This window comes from Agelaius phoeniceus, chromosome 11 (genome assembly GCF_051311805.1).
Source record: "Agelaius phoeniceus isolate bAgePho1 chromosome 11, bAgePho1.hap1, whole genome shotgun sequence".
NCBI classification, from domain to species: domain Eukaryota; kingdom Metazoa; phylum Chordata; class Aves; order Passeriformes; family Icteridae; genus Agelaius; species Agelaius phoeniceus.
Window position 1 is genome coordinate 4,940,133 of NC_135275.1, and position 20,348 is coordinate 4,960,480.

At 41.7% G+C, this 20,348-nt stretch overlaps 1 protein-coding gene across 10 annotated transcripts in view; it reads right to left on the reverse strand.

Annotated features, from left to right (window-relative positions):
* Positions 1 to 425: 425 nt before the first annotated feature.
* The window catches only part of SLC6A11 (solute carrier family 6 member 11), a 112,714-nt gene continuing 92,791 nt past the window's right edge, over positions 426 to 20,348 (reverse strand). For 2 of the 10 annotated variants that reach the window (XM_077184266.1, XM_054640027.2), the window contains exons 9-15: positions 16,999 to 17,123; positions 15,076 to 15,188; positions 13,328 to 13,465; positions 9,583 to 9,685; positions 8,761 to 8,861; positions 7,333 to 7,503; positions 426 to 4,592 (exon numbers count right to left, since the gene is read on the reverse strand). In XM_077184266.1, the coding sequence (XP_077040381.1) occupies positions 4,440 to 4,592; positions 7,333 to 7,503; positions 8,761 to 8,861; positions 9,583 to 9,685; positions 13,328 to 13,465; positions 15,076 to 15,188; positions 16,999 to 17,123 (904 nt within the window). In that variant the 3' untranslated portion in view covers positions 426 to 4,439. The remainder of the gene's footprint in view (positions 4,593 to 7,332; positions 7,504 to 8,760; positions 8,862 to 9,582; positions 9,686 to 13,327; positions 13,466 to 15,075; positions 15,189 to 16,998; positions 17,124 to 20,348) is intronic. The other 8 variants (XR_013183814.1, XR_013183808.1, XR_013183807.1 and 5 more) reach the window with 8 other exon arrangements.

Genomic DNA, 20,348 nt, shown 5'->3' on the forward strand with positions numbered 1-20,348 from the left:
ATAATAATATATAATCATGTATAATAATGTATAAATATATATAATAATATATATAATATAATATATATGGCTGAGAGAAACTGAAGTTCCCTCTATATCTATATTTATTTATATCTATATTTTATATAGATATTTAGATATGTCTATATTAATATATCTATTTATGTATAGATATAACTATTTTATATATTGATTACATATTTAGATATTTATATAGCTATCTAAATATATATATATGTTTAAATCTAAATATATATATCTATTTATATAAATAAATATAACAAGTTGCTAAATCTCCTCTTGTTTCTCCTTTCCCCAGTTCACATCAAGGGACATTTGTTTGCTTTGCCAGGGTAGCTGAGATTGTTTAATTCATCAGGGGAGTGTCATGTCCAGTACATGGATATAAACTAAAATACACAGAATGGGGTTTGCCCATTTCCTTTAATTTTTGAGAACAAAGTCAGTAGACAAAATCTTGTGCCCTTCGAAACCAAACAGAAACACAAATTTCTTTTTGTAAAATGTTACATAAACCTTAGTGGTTGTTCATTTTTATTGTATTATTTTCAACAATTCTGCAGATATTTCAGAAAAGGGCAGATAAAAAAGAGCTGGGTAAACACAGAGCTGGGTGTTTTACATTTCCCCCTCATATAATTTCAAAAATTAGGAAGTTTACCCTCCCACTTCCCTCCCCACAAAAAGAAAAAAAAATCTGTTGGTTTTTTTTTTAAATCAGTAAAGTGTTAAACAAATCAGCACTTAGGAGCACACAGAGCACAGCAGTAACACCAGGGATGCTTTAGAGCACAGGTGAAATGTTCACAGCGGCTCCTGGGCACAGCACAAACCTCCTGCACTCACACAAAGCACAGGGAACCCTTTTTGTCCCACAGCAGTGTTTATCCTGATCCCAGCCATCCTTTAGGGTTTTAGCTTTTTTATTTTTCAATTCCTGTGCTGCATTAGTGCATGATCTAAACTCCATACAGAGGGCTGGTTACTGCCTCCACATTTTGGTCAGACCCAACAATTCCTCTCTGGGCCTGGAACTCAAGGACACCTCACTGTCTCAGGCCCCAAAAAGGAGAAATAAAAATGAGCTGGGAGGAGCAAACTGAGGGTGAATGCCTTCATTACCTGTAGTTCTAATTGGAGCATTAACCCCTGATGTGTGAATGGCCAAACTGATCATGGTGGGACAAACTCGTGCCCATGGCCCCCCTTGGCTGCAGCCTCTGGAGGCTGTGGCTGCCCCAGCTGTGCCTGCTGAAGGCTTTCATCAATCCCCTTTAATAAAGGCTTTAATAAAGATTCTTAGGAGTCCTGAAATCCAGGCCAAACACAGCCTAAAGGTTCTCAGGAGCCTGAAATCCAGGCTGAGCACAACCTAAAGGTTCTCAGGTTCTCTCTCAGGTTCTCATTTCTTGTCCTGAAGTCCAGGCCCAGCATAACTTAAAGGTTCTCAGGAGTCCCAAATCCAGGCCAAACACAACCTAAAGGTGTTCAGGAGTCTGAAATCCACGCCAAACACAACCTAAAGGTTCTCAGGAGTCCCAAATCCAGGCCCAGCACAACCTGAAGGTTCTCAGGAGTCCCAAATCCAGGCTAAACACAACCTAAAGGTGTTCAGGTCTCCTGAAATCCAGGCTGAGCACAACCTAAAGGTGTTCAGGAGTCTGAAATCCAGGCTGAGCAGAATCCACCCAAAGGTCCTCAGGAGCCTGAAATCCAGGCTGAGCACAACCTAAAGGTTCTTAGGAGTCCCAAATCCAGGCCAAACACAACCTAAAGGTGTTCAGGTCTCCTGAAATCCAGGCTGAGCACAACCTAAAGGTGTTCAGGAGTCCTGAAATCCAGGCCAAACACAACCTAAAGCTTCTCAAGTTCTCTCAGGTTCTCATTTCTTGGCCTGAAATCCAGGCCGAGCACAACCTAAAGATGTTCAGGAGTCCTAAAAACAATGTAAATGTTCTGAGGAGTCCCAAAATCAAGGCCCAGCATAACCTAAAGGTTCTCAGGAGTCTGAAATCCAGGCCTGAGCACAACCTAAAGGTGTTCAGGAGTCCCAAAATCCAGGTCAAACACAACCTAAAGGTGTTCAGGAGTCCTGAAATCCAGGCTAAGCACAACCTAAAGCTTCTCAGGAGTTCTGAAATTCAGGCTGAGCACTACCCAAAGGTGCATCTCCCTTCACTGATCAGAAAATATCTTCACATTCTCCCTGGGAAGGACCATGACCCACCCCAGGGCCCAGGTGTGGCTTTGGGGCCTTGGTTCTGCAGCCTGGGTGGGTGGAGAGAAAGCCCAGGAAGAGAGACTGGGTCACAAATATTCCTGACTTGTTGGGACTTCCAAAAATGTGAATTCCTAGATTTTAGAGTGTCAATGTCAATTCAGTTTTTTCATTGGATATAAATCAATGTGTGAGTTCAATTCTGGGAACGTTTCTCGCCCAGTTTTCCCATGGGACTGAGTTTTAGCTCCCTCTGAGGGAGGCACAAAATGATGGTTCTGTGCCTTCCTAAATGCAGGTTTCTTCCAAATGTCCTGCCCCAAGCACCTCACAATGGAGACATGCAAACAAGACTTAGAGGATTTGAAGTCCTCTGCTAGGCTTCCACCTTGCCACACACAAAATAAACCCCTACAAATAAGATAAAGTAAAAATGAAATGGCTCTATTAGGTTTAATGAAGTGACTTGAGACAAAGCAGTTCCATAAAAATGCTTTTTTTTTAAGAAGTAACAGCAAGAGCTCAGAGAAGTGCTGACTGCAGGTACAGTTCTAGCCAATATTAAGAGATATTTAGTGATTTCTAGGGAAATATTTCCTTGGGAGAAGGTCAGGAGCCATTTCTGTTGCTTGCAACTCCAGGTGCTGTGTCTGAGCTCCAGTGGGTTGGAGTTGCAGAGAAGGCAGCAGGTTTTATGACATTTCTTCTGGGCTGTCTCTTGTCTCTGTTCCCAAATCCTGTGCAGTGCAGGATGCTGTTCCTCCACAGGTTTCTCACACAACCATCAAACAACAAAAACAAGCCAAGAAAAAATAGTCCAGAACAAATAACCATGTTTGGAATATTATCAGGTAAAAAAACCCCACATCCTAAGACAGAGTTGAGGAGTTTTCATACTGGGGCATCTGCACACCTCCTGGAACAACCATCCAGCAGCTGGATCCACGTACAAAACCAGCTTCAAAGCCAGGGAGTCAGCCCAGAGCAGGGCCTGACTGACACACCCAGTGCTGCTCCCTCTGTGCCACCGAGGGCTCACAGGAGCCCTGGGTGAGTCCCCTCCCTGCACCACACAGGAATGACCCCTCCTGGGGCTCCTCCATGCATCCAGGACATCACCCCAACTCCTGCTAAAGAAATCCCTGCTCTGACTTCAATCTCCATCCCAGCAGGGCAGAGGAAGCAGTGCTTGATCTGAGGGGACCTGGGAAGGGCCTTGAAGAGGAATGAGAACCCCCTGAATTGCAAGGATTGTCCAGCCCAGCTGCTGGCCCTGCACAGGACACCCCAAAGCCCACCCTGTGCCAGCAGAGGAGCTGGGTAGGGCTGCACTGTAGGATCCTGGATTCCTGTGCAGGGGAATGAGTTGTACAGACAGAGAGAGCCCTAAACCTGCCCCTAAACCTGTTCTTTTCCCCTCAGGACATCTGCAGCTCTTTGAAATAACCTTGATCTCCTGTTGGAGGAGCACACGCACAAACACAGGTCACTCCAAGGAGTGGGAAGTGCTGGCCAAACTTCAGGAGGAGCCACCCATGGAGGAAAATGGAAAATGTTTGGGAGCACACCCTGACAGAGACCAGGAACTTACAGCAGCAAAATTCAGAGCCCTTCAGAACCAGCCTCTATCCAATCTTCAGGAAAACAGTGGCTCAGGATGGGCCCATTCCACATTCCAGCCCTGCTGAAGCCAGTGGAGGGTGGAGGGAAGGAGATGGGAGCAGCTGAGGCGCTGTCAGCATCACCAAACTCGCCCTGAAAAGGAGATTTCTTCCCAAGCAAACCACAGGACAGGCTGGTCCCCTTTATATACACACATGGACAGCTGAAATGGGCTGAAATGCTTACAGGTTAGAAGGTCTATACAACATTACACCTGCCACAAATCAAAGTAGAAAAGTTTTACAGCACATTATACAGGTCCCTCTAAAGTCTAAAAAAAAAAAAACCATTGACTGGAATCACCATATTACAAGAAGTCATCACTAACAGACCATATAATACTATTTCTTTTTCTTTTACAGAATCATTATGGATAGAGTAATTTAAAAAAATCACTTTTTAAACAAGTATACAATTTTCACTTTAAAATTAACTGGTTAATAAAATTCTGTGCAAAACAAGCCAGCCTCTATAATTAAGTGAATTTATTTATTTCTTTATACAAAAAAAAATAAAACAAGGAAAAAAAAAAGTTCTTTCAGAAATGTGTCTCCTTTTCTGTGATGGTGGAAATGGTGCCATCTCCTTTCAGTTTGGCATCGCAGTCATTTATTGCTGCAATGTAGGCTCCTCCTCCGAGCTTGCCCCGCATTTTCAGGTCTGAGCTGGGTGTAATCAGCTTCCTGAATTTCTAGAAAATTGGAGAAATTGGAAATCATTATGTTTTTCTTGGCCACAGACCCACCTCTCTTTAACAGATCCATTCCAAAAGTCTTTTCTCCTGCTTTTCTCATTTATTTCCCTGCTGTGGGCACACCCTCACACCTGCAGGCTGCACAATTCTGGATAAATCCTGACAGAGCAAAGAAGGCAAAGCTCAAACCAAAGTGAATTTTTATGCTGATTTAACAATCCCCTTTCATGAAGACTCTCAGCACTGTGTCTGTTCTACAGGTACATTTTCCTTCTCATTTTGTCATCAATGATGTCCGCTGGGAAAAACAAATAGACCTGAGACAGCTATGGTGTATTGAGCTGTGCTGGAGCAAAATCTCCTTTCACTTTTCTAGCAATGACATCCACAGCAAGGTTGCTGCTCACAGCAGGAAGTTGGCTCCTCAAGAAGCTTCCAGCTGTGATTCAAAGAATCCTCTTGTCATCCTGGCAGGGAAAAGATAACGACCTGTCTGCAGTGCTGCAGCTCCAGCAGAGTCTGCTCACCAGCAGGGACAGGTGAATTGAGGAAATATTGAATGTTTAGATTTGTGCAGACTTCCTTTTTTGCCTCTCTGAGACAACTTAATGATGGACAATTCAGTTTTAGTTTATATACCCAGTGAAGATTTCCTAGGCTCTCCAGGCTGTGTTTAATCAGCTGAGCAGAGTCTGCAGTGTGGACAAAATGAAGCTTTTCTGCAATGTTGGAATCCCAAATGGCTGGAAAAGGTTTGTAGTTTTGTTTCTTCCACTATTGCCTCCTTCACTGCCTTTCTTTGGAGCTCCCACAAAAACGAGCAACTTCCAAGCTTAAATTTGATAATAACCTCAGCCTAGACCTGAGCTAACTTGACACCAAATGTCAGAAAATTCCACTGAATCTCTTTATTTGCTTGAGTTTCTCATTTAGAGAACTGAAATTAGGAAAACTGTCCAGAAAATGGGAATGTGGGCAACGCAGCTCTTGGAGAAAATCCTGGTAGCACAAATGAAAACCATGGAAAAAGGGAATGGCTGGTACAAACCTTGAGGGATTTGGGTGATGGGCAGTCTCCAGGCTGTGTTTAATCAGCTGAGCAGAGTCTGCAATGTGGACAAAACAAGGCTTTTCTGGCAATGTTGGAATCCCAAATGGCTGAAAAAGGTTTGTAGCCACTATTGCTTCCTTCACTGCCTTTCTTTGGAGCTCCCACAGAAATAAGCAACATCCAAGCTTACATTTGATAATAACCTCAGCCTAGACCTGAGCTAACCTGACACCAAATGTCAGAAAATTCCACCAAATCTCTTTATTTGCCTGAGTTTCTCATTTAGAGAGCTGAAATTAGGAAAACTGTCCAGAAAATGGGAATGTGGGCAATGCAGCTCTTGGAAAAAATCCTGGCAGCACAAATGAAAACCATGGAAAAAGGGAATGGCTGGTACAAACCTTGAGGGATTTGGGTGATAGGCAGTCTCCAGGCTGTGTTTAATCAGCTGAGCAGAGTCTGCAGTGTGGACAAAATGAAGCTTTTCTGCAATGTTGGAATCCCAAATGGCTGGAAAAGCTTTGTAGTTTTGTTTCTTCCACTATTGCTTCCTTCACTGCCTTTCTTTGGAGCTCCCACAGAAATGAGCAACATCCAAGCTTATATTTGATAATAACCTCAGCCTAGACCTGAGCTAACCTGACACCAAATGTCATAAAATTCCACTGAATCTCTTTATTTGCCTGAGTTTCTCATCTAGAGAGCTGAAATTAGGAAAACAGTCCAGAAAATGGGAATGTGGGCAATGCAGCTCTTGGAGAAAATCCTGGCAGCACAAATGAAAACCATGGAAAAAGAGAATGGCTGGTACAAACCTTGAGGGATTTGGGTGGTGTTACAGACATTTTAAGCTACAAATTGTGCTGGGACAGAGCACCTTAAATTGGTTGGTTTACCAATGGCAGCAAAAACCCAACAGGAATTCAGAACAAAGCAGAGAATGTTTAGAATTCTCTTTCCAGCAGTGGCTGAGAGCCCTAAGGCAGGGAACAGGGATGTGGCACTGCTGTTGTGATTAAAGGATGCAGGTGAGTGTTGGAACTCAGGACATTCCTCTGGCTGGCCTGGGTGGCTCAAAGCCCTGCCAGGGGGCTCAGAGACCCTGGCACAGAGCCCAAGACCCCTGTGCCTTTGATCTTGACCCATGGAAAAAATTACCAACCTTATATGAAGGATTACAAGCCACAAAAGTCTAAGTAGAATAATAATCAGTTTGTCACAGGGTGAAAAATAGATTTTTGGGGTTTTTAGAATGGGGGTTCAGGGGGCAAGATGGAGGGATCTGGGTGTGTCCAGCCTTTCTCCTTCTTCTTCTTGGCCTCCATCTTCTGTTGTGATGGTGGCACTTTGGGATTGGTTTAGAGTAGAAGCTCAGTGTCTAACATAGGTGACAGGTATTGGGAAGTCATTGTACATAAAAAGTATAAAGTATAAAAAGATAACACTGCCCTGAGGGTGATCTGTGTGCCTCTGTCTGACCTGCTGAAAGAATTTTATAGATAAGAAACCATAAACAACCTTGAGACCAAGAAATGAAGAGTTCTGACTCCTTTGACCGCCGGGCTGGGAAAAGAGACTTTAACACATCTCAGAGTCACTGTGAGCAGCAGAACTTCTGAGAGGTGAGGAGTCCCAGCCCCTTCCCAGCTCCTTCTGCAGCATCACTGCTCTGCAGCTCTCTCTCACCTCCATGAAGGTGCCCTCTGTCTTCCAGAGCTTGATGCAGATCCACAGCGGGATGCAGACCATGGAGGAGAGCGCCATCATCCACCCGATGCCGTAGCCCCAGTCAGGGTAGATGTACACATTGTTGTACTTCAGGGGCTTGTATTTCACCAGGAAAAAGATGAAGATTCCCTGAAACAGGCAGAGATATTTTGTCAGAGGTATTTGGGCAAACCCTGCGTGTGTAACAAGGATTTGGCTGAGTTTTTAGGCCAGGCCAGGCTCCCTAAGGAGGGAGAGCAGAGGGAAGCTCTTCACTCACAGCAAAAAACCCACCAGCAACATCCTCTTTTCTGTACAGCTTAAATAACACATCTCAGAGGCCCCTGCAGAAACGAGCAACCTTTCAAGTTTAATCCTATTTACCTCTTGATGACAATAAACCCAGCACTTTGATGGCAAACAGCACCTGGGCAGGAAAGATTAAGTTTTGCTACAGTGAACCAGCTGTGATTAAATAACATGAGCTGGGTTCTCTCCAACCTGTCAGGATGAAAAATGAAAGCCAAAATTTTTGAAGTTGCTTTAATCCAGTGTGTGTATCTGCAGTTCCAATGCTTTCATCCTGCCAAAAACCCCTAAAAAATCTGTCTCAATCTCTAATCAAGCAGCTTGGACCATTTCAATGTATGAAATAGAGAAAAGTTACCATGTAATTTTCTCCAAAGTGGTGAAACGAGTGCACAAGAGCAACTGGTACAGAGGTCATTTCAGATTTGGTGCAAATGGGTCAGAAACGTTCCTAAGTTTGCAAATGGGAGCCTGGGTCTCGAGGTGCCCCAGCTGCTGTGGTTTGCAGTTGCCATCACTGGAGGGTTACACAGCTGGAAGGGCTTTTGGCATCTCATCCTCAATTTTAAGGGCAATCAGCTCATGCTGCTTTTGGAACTTTGTCCCTGTGACGCTGCCACAGCTCTGCAGAGCTGGCACCAGCTTCCTTGCCCTCCTTTATGCCCATGGGATGGGCTTTTGGCCTCTCCTAGCACTTTTAAAAGTAAAAAATGTCCACTGCCCCCAAAGAGAAAGGAGAAGGGAGGAGAAAGCAGCAAAGGACCCAGCACAAGCCTGGAGGAGCTTGGGCTGTGTGTTGGCACACAAAGTGCACCAAGTACAGAGAAAAACATCTCTTGTTCTGGCAAATGTTCATTTAGGGCCCTGGCATTATTTTTGTCCCTATGATTGTACATACGAAGGTTTTTCACTGAATATTGAACAATTTTACAGATCTTTAACAATTTTACAGGTCCTGCAGAGCGTTTTTTATTTGAAATACATGCTACAAATCAATAAGCATTTCTCTCAATTATTGGCAGCAGCAAAAATAGAAAAAAAAAATCCAGAACCCCCTCTTTATATCTAAAACAAGTGTTTTGGACATTCTGTACTTACTGCACAAATACCTGGAGTTAGGACCATCCAGCACCACTTAATCAACGACACAGGCTTGTACCCAATCATGTCTTCAATGTTCTCATAAAAGCGATTGCTGCCTGCCCAAAACCAAAGGAAAAGCAGATGTAGAGTGCACATGGAAGGGGTTGTCCAGGTCAGGATGTAAAGCAGGGAAAGACAGACAGGGGAAGGCTGAAGCTGCTCCTCTTTCCCTGGAAAACTCCTCCCTGCCATCTGCCCTGTGCTCATGGCAGGGGTTGATCTGCAATTCCTGCTGCCATAAAACTTCTGGTGCTGTAAAAGTTTTATTTCACACAGATCATTGTATCTCTTATGAGAGAGGGAGATTTCATTAGTGTGGCACAAGCTGTCACAAAAATATGAACATTTTGTTTGGTATTACTCTCCTTTTTCCTCCACACCTTGAGTTTGGCTTTCCTTCAGAGCAAGTATAAACCTAATATATTCTGCTTAGTTGGTTTATTCTCTTTGTTGTGGGATCAGGCTGTAAACAACCCCAGTCAAAGAGTATCTATTTTATACATAAATATAAATATAATTTATATGTGTAAATATATTTAGATGCTCATGTGTGAACCCAAGGATAGCTGAGCACATGTGATCTGCAGTTCTATGGTGCTTTACAAATTGAAATTATCCAGAGTGAGCATTTTTGTGGACAAAAAGCCATTTATGATTTTTTTTTTTGGGGAATGGGAATGTGGAAGATCCCATTCCATAAGGGTGCAAGGCTCTCACTTTGCTTTTATGCAAATAGAAAATGTTGATAAGAAAAGCAGAGCAATTTTCATCACTCACCATACACCCAGCCTATGCAGACACACTCAAATATGGCCACAAAGAGCAGGCACATCCCACTGGCTGCATAGGAGTCAAAGAGCTGGAACACATACATCCCACCCTGGAAGAGAAAATAGGAAAGGGAAAGAAAACTTGGGTTGGCAGCAGGGGGAATATTCCATAGCAAATCTCTTTTAATTACACTGTCAAGCTGTTGGCTCCCTGGCAAGCTTCCTGTTCAAGTTGGTTCCTTCTTGAAGAAAGAATATTCATTTCTTGGTTTGTTTTTTTACTCTGCACTTCTTTCAGAGTGGTAAATTTGGAGTGAGAGAAGTAAATTTGATTTTTTTTTTCCAAAAATGCTCTCCCACCTCCCTACTTTTACCTCTGTGGTTTTTTTATCACATCAAGCTGTAGAAATTCCCAGGTGATTCTGACCTCCAGACCCTGGTTCTGTGTCTGTGTTATTAATATGTAAAATAATTAATTAAAATGTGGGGAAAGAAGGTAAAATCTGTAGCTACCAAAATCCTTCTCTGATGGTGTAGGGACTAGAAAAGGAGTAAAGTGACCTAAAAAGTGTGAATGCAGCTCACAGACTTGAAGCCACATGACTGAAACAAGTCTTTATGATTTGTCACAAAGAAAAAGAAATAAGAATCATCCAATCAATAACATTAGGGTTAAAAGAATTAAAATTATATGGATAATATTACACTTTTTATGTGAGACACAATCATTTATCACATCTGTATTTAATATTGAAAAAATGAGAAGGAGGAATTCACAAGAGAGCATTTCAAGGGAAAGGAATTCCAAGGAATGAAAGAGGGAATTGATGAGCTCCTCAGCTGGAATGAAATATTTTTTGGGGAGCTCATGTGATCCATTACATCAGACAACTTTCTGCAGGTGGAAGAGAATCCTAAAAAGAGGGGAAAAAATGAAATTTCTTCAGCAAAGTCATCATGGTGAGGCTCAGCAAATCCCTGAGCAAAATGCAAATTTAGAAATCAACCAACTAAGACAGTAAAACAAAACCCCTGCATGGATATTCCTGCAGTTTGCACAACTTGCTTCCCTTTCACTCCTCAAGTTCATATTTCTTTTAGCCTGTGTATCTTCGTATCTCTCAGTGCTCTGTTCAGCATGTGCCCTGTGGAGAGGTTATTCCAAGATTTCCTATTTTGCATAGCAAAGATGATTTATTTCACTGACAATAAGAATGATTTACAGGTAAATATAAAATCAATAAGTAGATAAAATTGCTGTTCAATGCATTATTCCACACAGAGCATCATATCTCTTATCAGAGAGGGAGATTTTTGATTAGGGTAATTAAATATTAATGTTGCAAATTACAGATGATTCCAAGTTGGAAGGGACACAAAATTTCTGCTCAGAGATTGGCTGCACTGATTGACATGGCTGATGATCTGGAAACCAAAGATAGTTTGATTTTCTCTTTTCACTTCATCTTTATTGCTCTTTCCACCCAAAATGTGGCTGTTCCTGCCCAGGGTGAGCAAGCAGAACCCATGATCAATGTGTCAGTCAGCTGCACTGATTGACATGGCCTGGTGATCTGGAAAACAAGGATGGTTTCATTTTCTCTTTTCACTTCATCTTTATTGCTCTTTCCATCCAAAATGTGGCTGTTCCTGCCCAGGGTGAGCAAGCAGGAGCCACAATCAGTGTGTGTGGCTGGCTGGTGCAAAGCAGATGGAATTTCCTTGGAGATGGAATTTCCTTGGCTGGGCTCTGTGTTTCTGATTAAAACATCTCCTGAGCTCAGCTGATAAAACAAGGCCACTTCTCCCCTTTCAGTTGTCACACAGGAGCTGAGAACAGTCTCTCAAGTATTTTGTTGCCACATTCCTGACAGGGAATTGTGTCTGTGGCAAAGGTTTTTGTGCTTTATCTGTGGTGGTTATAATCACAAGTTCTTTCCCTCTGAGCAGTACAGGAAAAGCAGGGGAAAAAGTGGGGGAGAAAGTGATGGGGAGAAAGGGCTGCATCTGATTCCAGTGATATCAAAAGGCTAATTAATTACTTTATTGTCACCATGATATTTTCTGAAAAATCCCTTTGCCAGGATTTTCTCCTGAGAAGCCTCAGAGGAAAAAAAAAATCAATAATTATCTGCTGCTGTGGAATGCAACAGGTGCATCTTTTTGGGTGGCCCATGTTGGTTGCTTCTAATTAATGGCCAATCACAGTCAGCTGGCTCAGACTCTCTCAGAATCACAAGATTTTATTATCATGCCATTCCATTCCTTGCTAGCCTTCTGATGAAATCCTTTCTTCTATTCTTTTAGTACAGTTTTAATATATAATTTTCTTTTAATATAATATATATCATAAACTAATAAATCAGCCTTCTGAAACATGGAGTCAGATCCTCATCTCTTCCCTCGTCCTGGGACCCCTGTGAACACCACCACACTTTATTAGACTATATTATTCTATATTATATTACACTACATCTAAACTGAGTTTTTATATACGCTATATTATTCTATATTATATTACACTACATCTAAACTGAGTTTTTATGTACGCTATATTATTCTATATTATATTACACTACATCTAAACTGAGTTTTTATGTACACTATATTATTCCATATTATATTACACCACATCTAAACTGAGTTTTTATATACACTATATTATTCCATATTATATTACACTACATCTAAACTGAGTTTTTATGTACACTATATTATTCCATATTATATTACACTACATCTAAACTGAGTTTTTATGTACACTATATTATTCCATATTATATTACACTACATCTAAACTGAGTTTTTATATACACTATATTATTCTATATTATATTACACTACATCTAAACTGAGTTTTTATATACACTATATTATTCTATATTATATTACACTACATCTAAACTGAGTTTTTATATACACTATATTATTCTATATTATATTACACTATATCTAAACTGAGTTTTTATATACACTATATTATTCCATATTATATTACACTACATCTAAACTGAGTTTTTATATACACTATATTATTCCATATTATATTACACTACATCTAAACTGAGTTTTTATGTACACTATATTATTCCATATTATATTACACTACATCTAAACTGAGTTTTTATATACACTATATTATTCTATATTATATTACACTACATCTAAACTGAGGTTTTATATACACTATATTATTCTATATTATATTACACTACATCTAAACTGAGTTTTTATATACACTATATTATTCCATATTATATTACACTACATCTAAACTGAGTTCTTATGTACGCTATATTATTCCATATTATATTACACTACATCTAAACTGAGTTTTTATGTACGCTATATTATTCTATATTATATTACACTACATCTAAACTGAGTTTTTATGTACACTATATTATTCTATATTATATTACACTACATCTAAACTGAGTTTTTATATACACTATATTATTCCATATTATATTACACTACATCTAAACTCAGTTTGCACAAGCACCCAGCTCATCTCAACTGCACAGAATCCTGTGACTGTGAGCCAACAATCCCAACACACACACACAGACCTGGCCCCGAGAGGCCAAGCAAACCAAACCCCATCACTTTCGGTAAGCAACCTCCACACTGCATTCCACTTTGGCACAACACAGGCACAGCAAACGAGACAAGGATTGTTTTGATCACTCTTTTCTGTGCTCCTCTCAGGTTCAGAGGCTGTGCATCCCTCTGGGCAGGGCAGCTCTCACCTCAGTTAACATGATGAGGCCGAGGAAGTAGGAGACGACGGAGAGGCCGAGGATGAGCAGCTCCCTCCTGTAGCCCCTGCGGAACACCTTGGGGTACATGTCCACCACGGCTGTCACGATGCTTTCCACACACACAAACTGCAACAAAGGACAGCCAAGGTCCAGTCACATCTGTCTCCTCTGCTGCTGGCACTGGGATTTACCACCTAACACTTTAAATATCCTCCTGTGTTTTCATCACACAGGGTGGGTGATCCCTGGCCATGCTCCAAGCTCAAGCTGAGAGGAACATCTCCAAATTAAAGAGTCCAAAGTTATGGATTTCCACCAAATTCAAACAGTTGGATTCTCTAATACTATAATATATATAATATAATATATCCTCTAATATTATAATATATATAATATAATATATCCTCTAATATTATCTCAGACTGCATTTGCTCTGTAGCAGGTGGACTAAATGAAAATTAGTGGCTTGAATGGAATAAATAATGTACAAAGCCTTCATTGGGATCATGTGCCAAAAACTGGCACTTTTGCCCATTTTGCCATGCATGCTCCAACCTGCTAAAGGAGCAGCAGGGTTTGGGGGAAGTACTCTGCATTTACCAGAAGAGAAAAGTTGAGTGCCCAAGGCAGGCACCCCTAACAAAGGAGGGCAGGAACACGTTCAGTGTCTTTAAACATCAAAAAGAGCAAAAGGCCTGAGCCTCTGACTCAGGGCTCTGGAGCCAGGTTTCTAAAACAGGCTAATTCTGACCTAGTCAGAGGTCTATGAAAAGTCAAAAAATACAGTGTTCTTCTTAGACAATGGAAATGGAACCAGAACAACCTATCTGGTTACTAGCAACATATCCCTGAAACTTATTCCCTTATAAAGAATTATTCCCATTAATCATCATATAGACAGTAACAGTATCCTTAAAATAGAAGCCCTCTTAGTATCACCACCTGGAAATTTACTATATATATATATATATATATATATATATATATATATATGTATGAATTTACATCAGCTTTTAAACATATATGCCTGAAAAAAACCAAATTAACTCCCCAAAATAGACATTGGAATAGTCAAGAGCAAAATCCAGGAACTGCTCTCTTAAAAAAAAAAAAAAAAGACTTTAAAGAACTTGTTAGAGCATTTAAAAGAGCAGTTATTAAAATATTAAATTTAAGGATTGGAAATGTCATGCAGAATGAGCACTGCTGAGCTGTAGAATCATAAACTTTCTGCACCCAGTCATGCCAAGGGCTGAGCTGCATGCTAAAAATCTCAGGCACTTCACATTTTTCTTTGAGCAGCTCCTGTAATTTTTACAGTCACACAAGGACAACGACTTCTGTGCTGCCCCTTTGCTGCAGGATATGACTGCACATTCCTTGCCGTGGTATCTTGCAGTAAAAATACACCATGGAAAATTACATTATCCCTATCTGATATTCAGCTTCAAAATTCATTGCCAAGTGCTTTAAGAATGGGCTGGTATTTTACTGAAGCGTGAATTTTAATCAGCCCTGTTGATGTTCAGACTGATTTCTCTGTTAATAATGAGAGCTGGAGTAAGGCTGAACCAGCCTTTGCAGGGAATCATGAAGGAATATCCAGCATCACAACCAAGATTTAAAATAGCAGAGAATCAAGTTAGGGTTCAGTCTTTGATCAGGCTGATGCTGTTTAGGGGTGATTTAGGTGGACCAAAAAGCTGAAGCTCATTGCAGTGGGGTTTGTTTCATACCTGACTGTCCAGACCCAGGAAAATGAGCATCATGAAGAACAGAGCTGCCCACAGAGGAGACAGAGGCATCATGGTGACAGCTTTAGGGTAAGCAATGAATGCAAGCCCTGGTCCTGAAAAGGAGAAAAGAAATGAAAAGTTTATTCTTGTGTGGGTGTTTGGGATGGAGTTCAGCTCCTCCAGAGCAGCCTGAGCTGTGGGAGAACAGCACTGCTGACACCACAAGTGTGGCTCTGGCTGAGCAGGCCTCACTCAGCATCACTTTTCAGACTGTTTTATCTGGATACACCCATTTGGTCACTCTTCCTGCTGCCTTCCCCATCCCCTGTGGAAGAGTGAGCAGCAGTGAGGATGCCCAGCTGCTGCTCAGGGTCAGCCCATGAGAACCTCATTCTTCTGCCATGGCAGATAACAGGAGCTAAACCAAGGCTGAACTCCTCGACAAACTCTGCATCTCTCACAGTCTAAACAACTGCTGATGAGGCTTATCAGAAATGGCACAAAGGCTGCATCCTGGCCAAAGGATGCTCAGCTTCTCTTCAGACATCCCAGTGCTTTCTGTTCCTCTTTCTTGTGTGGCTGTGCAGCTCTGCAAACATCCCTGAATAAATCATAGCTGTGCTCCTGTGATTGCCTTACATAACCTAGGAACATCTCCTGGAGTCTTCATCTATAACTTAGGAACATCTCCTGGAGTCTTCATCTATAACTTAGGAACATCTCCTGGAGTCTTTATTTTGGGAAGGTTTTATGTTTTCACAATAAACATATATTATTAGTTTTCTCCTAACCTGGTGCATGCAAAGGTTGGTTGCCATCCTGCTCTGTGGTTTGGGGTGCTGCTGCTGTGTGACATTGGCTACATATTTAGAGAAATCTTCAAAATAGAACATTTTTGTAACTGATAACTTCTCATATCTGCTAAGATAGCTTCTCACCCTGCTCATGTTTTTCTGGTTTTATTTATCAGCTGCTTTTTATGAGCCCAGCCACTACAGGAGAACTCTGTGCTCCTGCTGCAGTAACTTCAGTGCAGATCTGTCACACTCTGCTGCTTCTTCAATTAAAGCAGCATTTACAAGCTCCTATAATGAAGTGGAAACCAGTTGTATGGATTTGAGGAAAAGATAAATGTTTTCCATGAGAGCATCAGTGAAGCCCTGCTTGTTTTGCAGTTTTCCTGGGATTAACTCCATGAGAGTCATTTTTCCTCTGTAATTTTTCCTCCTCAACAGCTCAGCATTACATTGGTTTGTTTGGGGTTTTTTGTTGGTTTTTTTTTTTTTTGGTTGGTTGGGTTTTTTTGGGTTTTTTGTTTGTTTTTTTGGTTTTTTGGAGGTTTTTGTTTTGGGTGGGGTTTTTTTGGGGATGCAGCCTCCTGTTCTTTTCCTTCTGCTTGAAGATGTTACAGCCACAAAGGTGTGGAGTAACTTCCATTGCATGCCCAGCTCCAATGATGGTTGTGGATGGTTAATTTTTCATAAATCTGGTTTTGTGTGCCCTTCTGATTTCTTTTAACAGCTGCAGCTTCTTTTCTTTAATATCCTTTTACATTTATTTTTTTTTTTCCAGAAGGAATAAATATTTGTGGATTTCAGTCTGTCTCATTGAAAGAGGGTGGAATGCAAATGAGGAGGATTAACACTCTCAACTGAGTTTATGTCTGCTAAACAACATTCTGGATGCTCAGCTGGAGAAAGTTTGTGTAGTTTGTGACTCCCTGAATTCCTGAATTTGGTTCTATGCACAGCAACATTCATCTTTTTCACACACAAATGTATGGCCACAAAAATAGATCAGAACTCTTCCTGCAGCAGTTCTTCCATTGAGTCATCTCCTCCACAGGCCATGGCACAGACTGTGAACTCTGGCCTCAGCCTCTGGGCATTTCTTGTTAACTCAGAAATCTGCTTTGGAACTCACCTGATTCTGCAACTTCTGCAATGGGCACGCCTTGTTCATAAGCCATAAATCCAAGAACTGAAAAGATAGCAAAACCAGCAACAAAGCTTGTGCCACTGTTCAAGCAGCAGAGCATGATGCAGTCTCTGAAAATATAAATAAAAAACACTGCAGTTGATCTCCAGAGCTGGGGTTCCTCCCATCCACTCAGCCAGAGGACTGACAGAACCCTGGGCTGCAGGAATGGAAAGTTCATTAACAGTGTTGTTCATTAACAGTCAGGTCCCAACTCAGATGATTCCTGAGAGCAATCATGAATTAGGAGAACACCATCAGAATATCCTTGCTTGTGTTGTAACTGCTGCAGTTGACTTGTTGCAAGTCATTCGCAGTATTCCAGTAAAATCTTTAAAAAACATGTAAAACCTATGTCAAACATAATATTAATTGTTAAGAACAATTGTAATAATTGTTAAGAACAATTTCTCCATAATAATTATACCAATAGATTCCAGAGGGTATGAACTCATGAATAAACTCTATTAAATGGTAATGTTTGTTTGCTGGGGAAAAAAACCAAAACCTTGTGGTCAGATCTTAGCTCCTTCTATCCCTGTTAAAGAACATTGGAAAAATATATCCATGCAATATATTGGCAAAATATATCCATGCAGCTTGGTTGCTGGACAAATTTAAGAAATGAAAAGCGCTGTGCATAATCTGGAAGTGTGTGCATGCCTACAGAGGTGTCTAAAAAGAGGCAAAGGCAGTGCAGGGCCAGAGATGTCTCAGACAAACACATCCCACACTTCAAACCACGACAAGGACAAGGCCAAGGTGAAGGAGAATTCACCTGGGCTGCAAATGTCACCAGAGTAAATCACTTGACAGAAAAGGAAGATCCTCCTGCAGAAAAGTGTGATTTCCCCCAGAGCCCAGGGAAATCTTGCTGCTCCTGCTGCTCTGACAGCTCTCCAGGAGGGGCAGATGACTGATGCTGACAGTCCCTCCTTGGAGGCTGCTTGCAGAGACAGCTGTGTGCTGAGAAAGTCACAATCCACCCTGCATGTCTGGGGTCAGTTAGGGTTCTAACCCCCTGAAACACAAGGCAAGCCCAGGGCTGTCTCAAGCCCACCCCTAATCTGCTTCATCCCCATCCCACTGTGGCTCTGAAGCAAATTTTTGTGCAAGTTATCAATAAGAAGAAAGCACCCTGTAAAATCCAGCAGATTCCTAATTCACAGCTTCAATAATTCAGTACAGGATCACATCTTTGTCACAGATTTGCTGTTGAGAATGAGAGACCATTCCTCCTTCAAAGTCTTGGCAATTCTTTCCTCCAAACTTCTCTGCTGATCTCCCTACTAAATATTTGTCTCATTTAGTATTTTTAACAACATCTCATCCATTTTTGGAGCTCAAAGTGAGGTGAGCAGTTCCAGCAGCTTGTTCCTTCACTGATGAGCCCTGCAGTGGCTCCCAGATGTGCCCAAAGCTCTTCTGAGGCACCAGGCACAACCATTCCCCTGGCAGGGAGCACCTGCACATCCCTGAGCTGCAAAGCCAAGGACCAGCTCAGCCTCTGGGCCATGGAGGCTTTGCCTTCCCTCTCATCACCTCACCTACACTTCATTGAATTATTATTTTGGGAAGGTTTTATGTTTTCACAACAATTTCAGAGTAAAAATAATCTCCGTGGCACAACATCTAGAAATTGTTAAAATGTGCCCAGCAATAAAAAAGAATGAATATTCCTATTTGTACTGGAGAGTCAGACATGGACAAGTGATGTTCACACTTCCTTCATGCCTGGACACTCTCACACTGTTCATTTGCAGTGAAATACTTGCTGAAAATACAATTCTAACCTTTATTTATTTGCTTTTCATATGAAATTCTCCCTGTAGTTATGCCCAGCCAGGCCAGTTCTACACTTTGGACATTTTAAGCAAAATAGCAATACAAAATAAAGGACTGAGGAGCACAGAGGCCGTTGTGTTTAGCAGAGATACAAAAAAAAAAAAAGAAAAAAAAAGGAAAATCAGCCCCTTCTTGACCTTCTCAGCGAATTTCAGCTCTGAAGAGCTCTGGAGGGACTCTCACCCCACCTCTCTCACCTCAGGACCTGGTGAGTTCAACACCAAGAAATTGCAGCTGAGTGTGATGAAACCCTGATGATAAGAGAGGTCAGAAAGATGAATTTTACAATCCTTTGGAGGAAAAAGCGAGCTCCTGCTTTGGGGGGATGCAGCCAGATGATGCCTCCACTGGGCACGGGCTGTTTCCTTCAGATAAGATTTGCTTTAGATAATTCCCTGCTTCAAATGCAGTCTGAACAAGATATTTCCTGCTGAGGAATGCTGTGGCACAGGGTACTGGAGAGCTGCTGGTTCCTCAGTGGGAGATAAAGGCTGAAGCCCCTGGCAACGATGCCTCAGGTTTTGGCTTTTATATTTTCAGGTTCTGTGCTGCTTTAGTGTGTGGGTCTGGGTTCATATCAGGGGATGCTGAGCTCTGTGCACAGAGCAGGGAGACAAAACAATTCCTGCTCCAGCTGGGCACCAAGGACAAATGATCCAAATCTCAGCCCAAGAGCACAAACCCCGTGGGCTGGAGAGAGAAAAACAAGGATGGGACTGCAGGGGCTAAAGCTGGAATGGGACAATGAAGTGCAAGATGCAAATGGAGCAGAACTGATCCCAGGGAGAGACCCCGTGCCTGGTTGTGCATTTTGGGGCCATTTTGGGGCCATTTTGGTTCATCTTGGGTTCATTTTGTGACCATTTTGGTTCATTTTGGGTTCATTTTGTGACCATTTTGGTTCACCTTGGGTTCATTTTGTTACCATTTTGGTTCACCTTGGGTTCATTTTGGAGCCATTTTGGTTCATCTTGGGCGCAGCCCTGGCTGGGCTCTTGTGCTGCCCAAGGTGCACCCATGGAGGAGATGCTTTGAATAAATCCCTGCTGTCACAGACACATTTTATGGAAAATCCTTTCCTTAGGATTTTTCCTCCTGAGAAGCTGAGAGGCCTCAGGAACAAAATGTAGGCAATGGTTATCTGCTGCTGTGGAATGCTACAGGTGCATCTGGGATTGGGCTCATGGGGTTGTTTCTAATTAATGGCCAATCAAAGCCCAGCTAACTTGGACAGAGAGTCTGAGCCACAAGCCTTTGTTACCATTCTTTCTTTTTCTATTCTTAGCCAGCCTTCTGATGAAATCCTTTCTTCTATTATTTTAGTATAGTTTTAATGTAATATATATCATAAAATAATAAATCAGCCTTCTGAAACATGGAGTCAAATGGAGTCAAATCCTCATCTCTTCCCTCATCCTAAGACCCCTGTGAACACCATCACACCCTGCTTT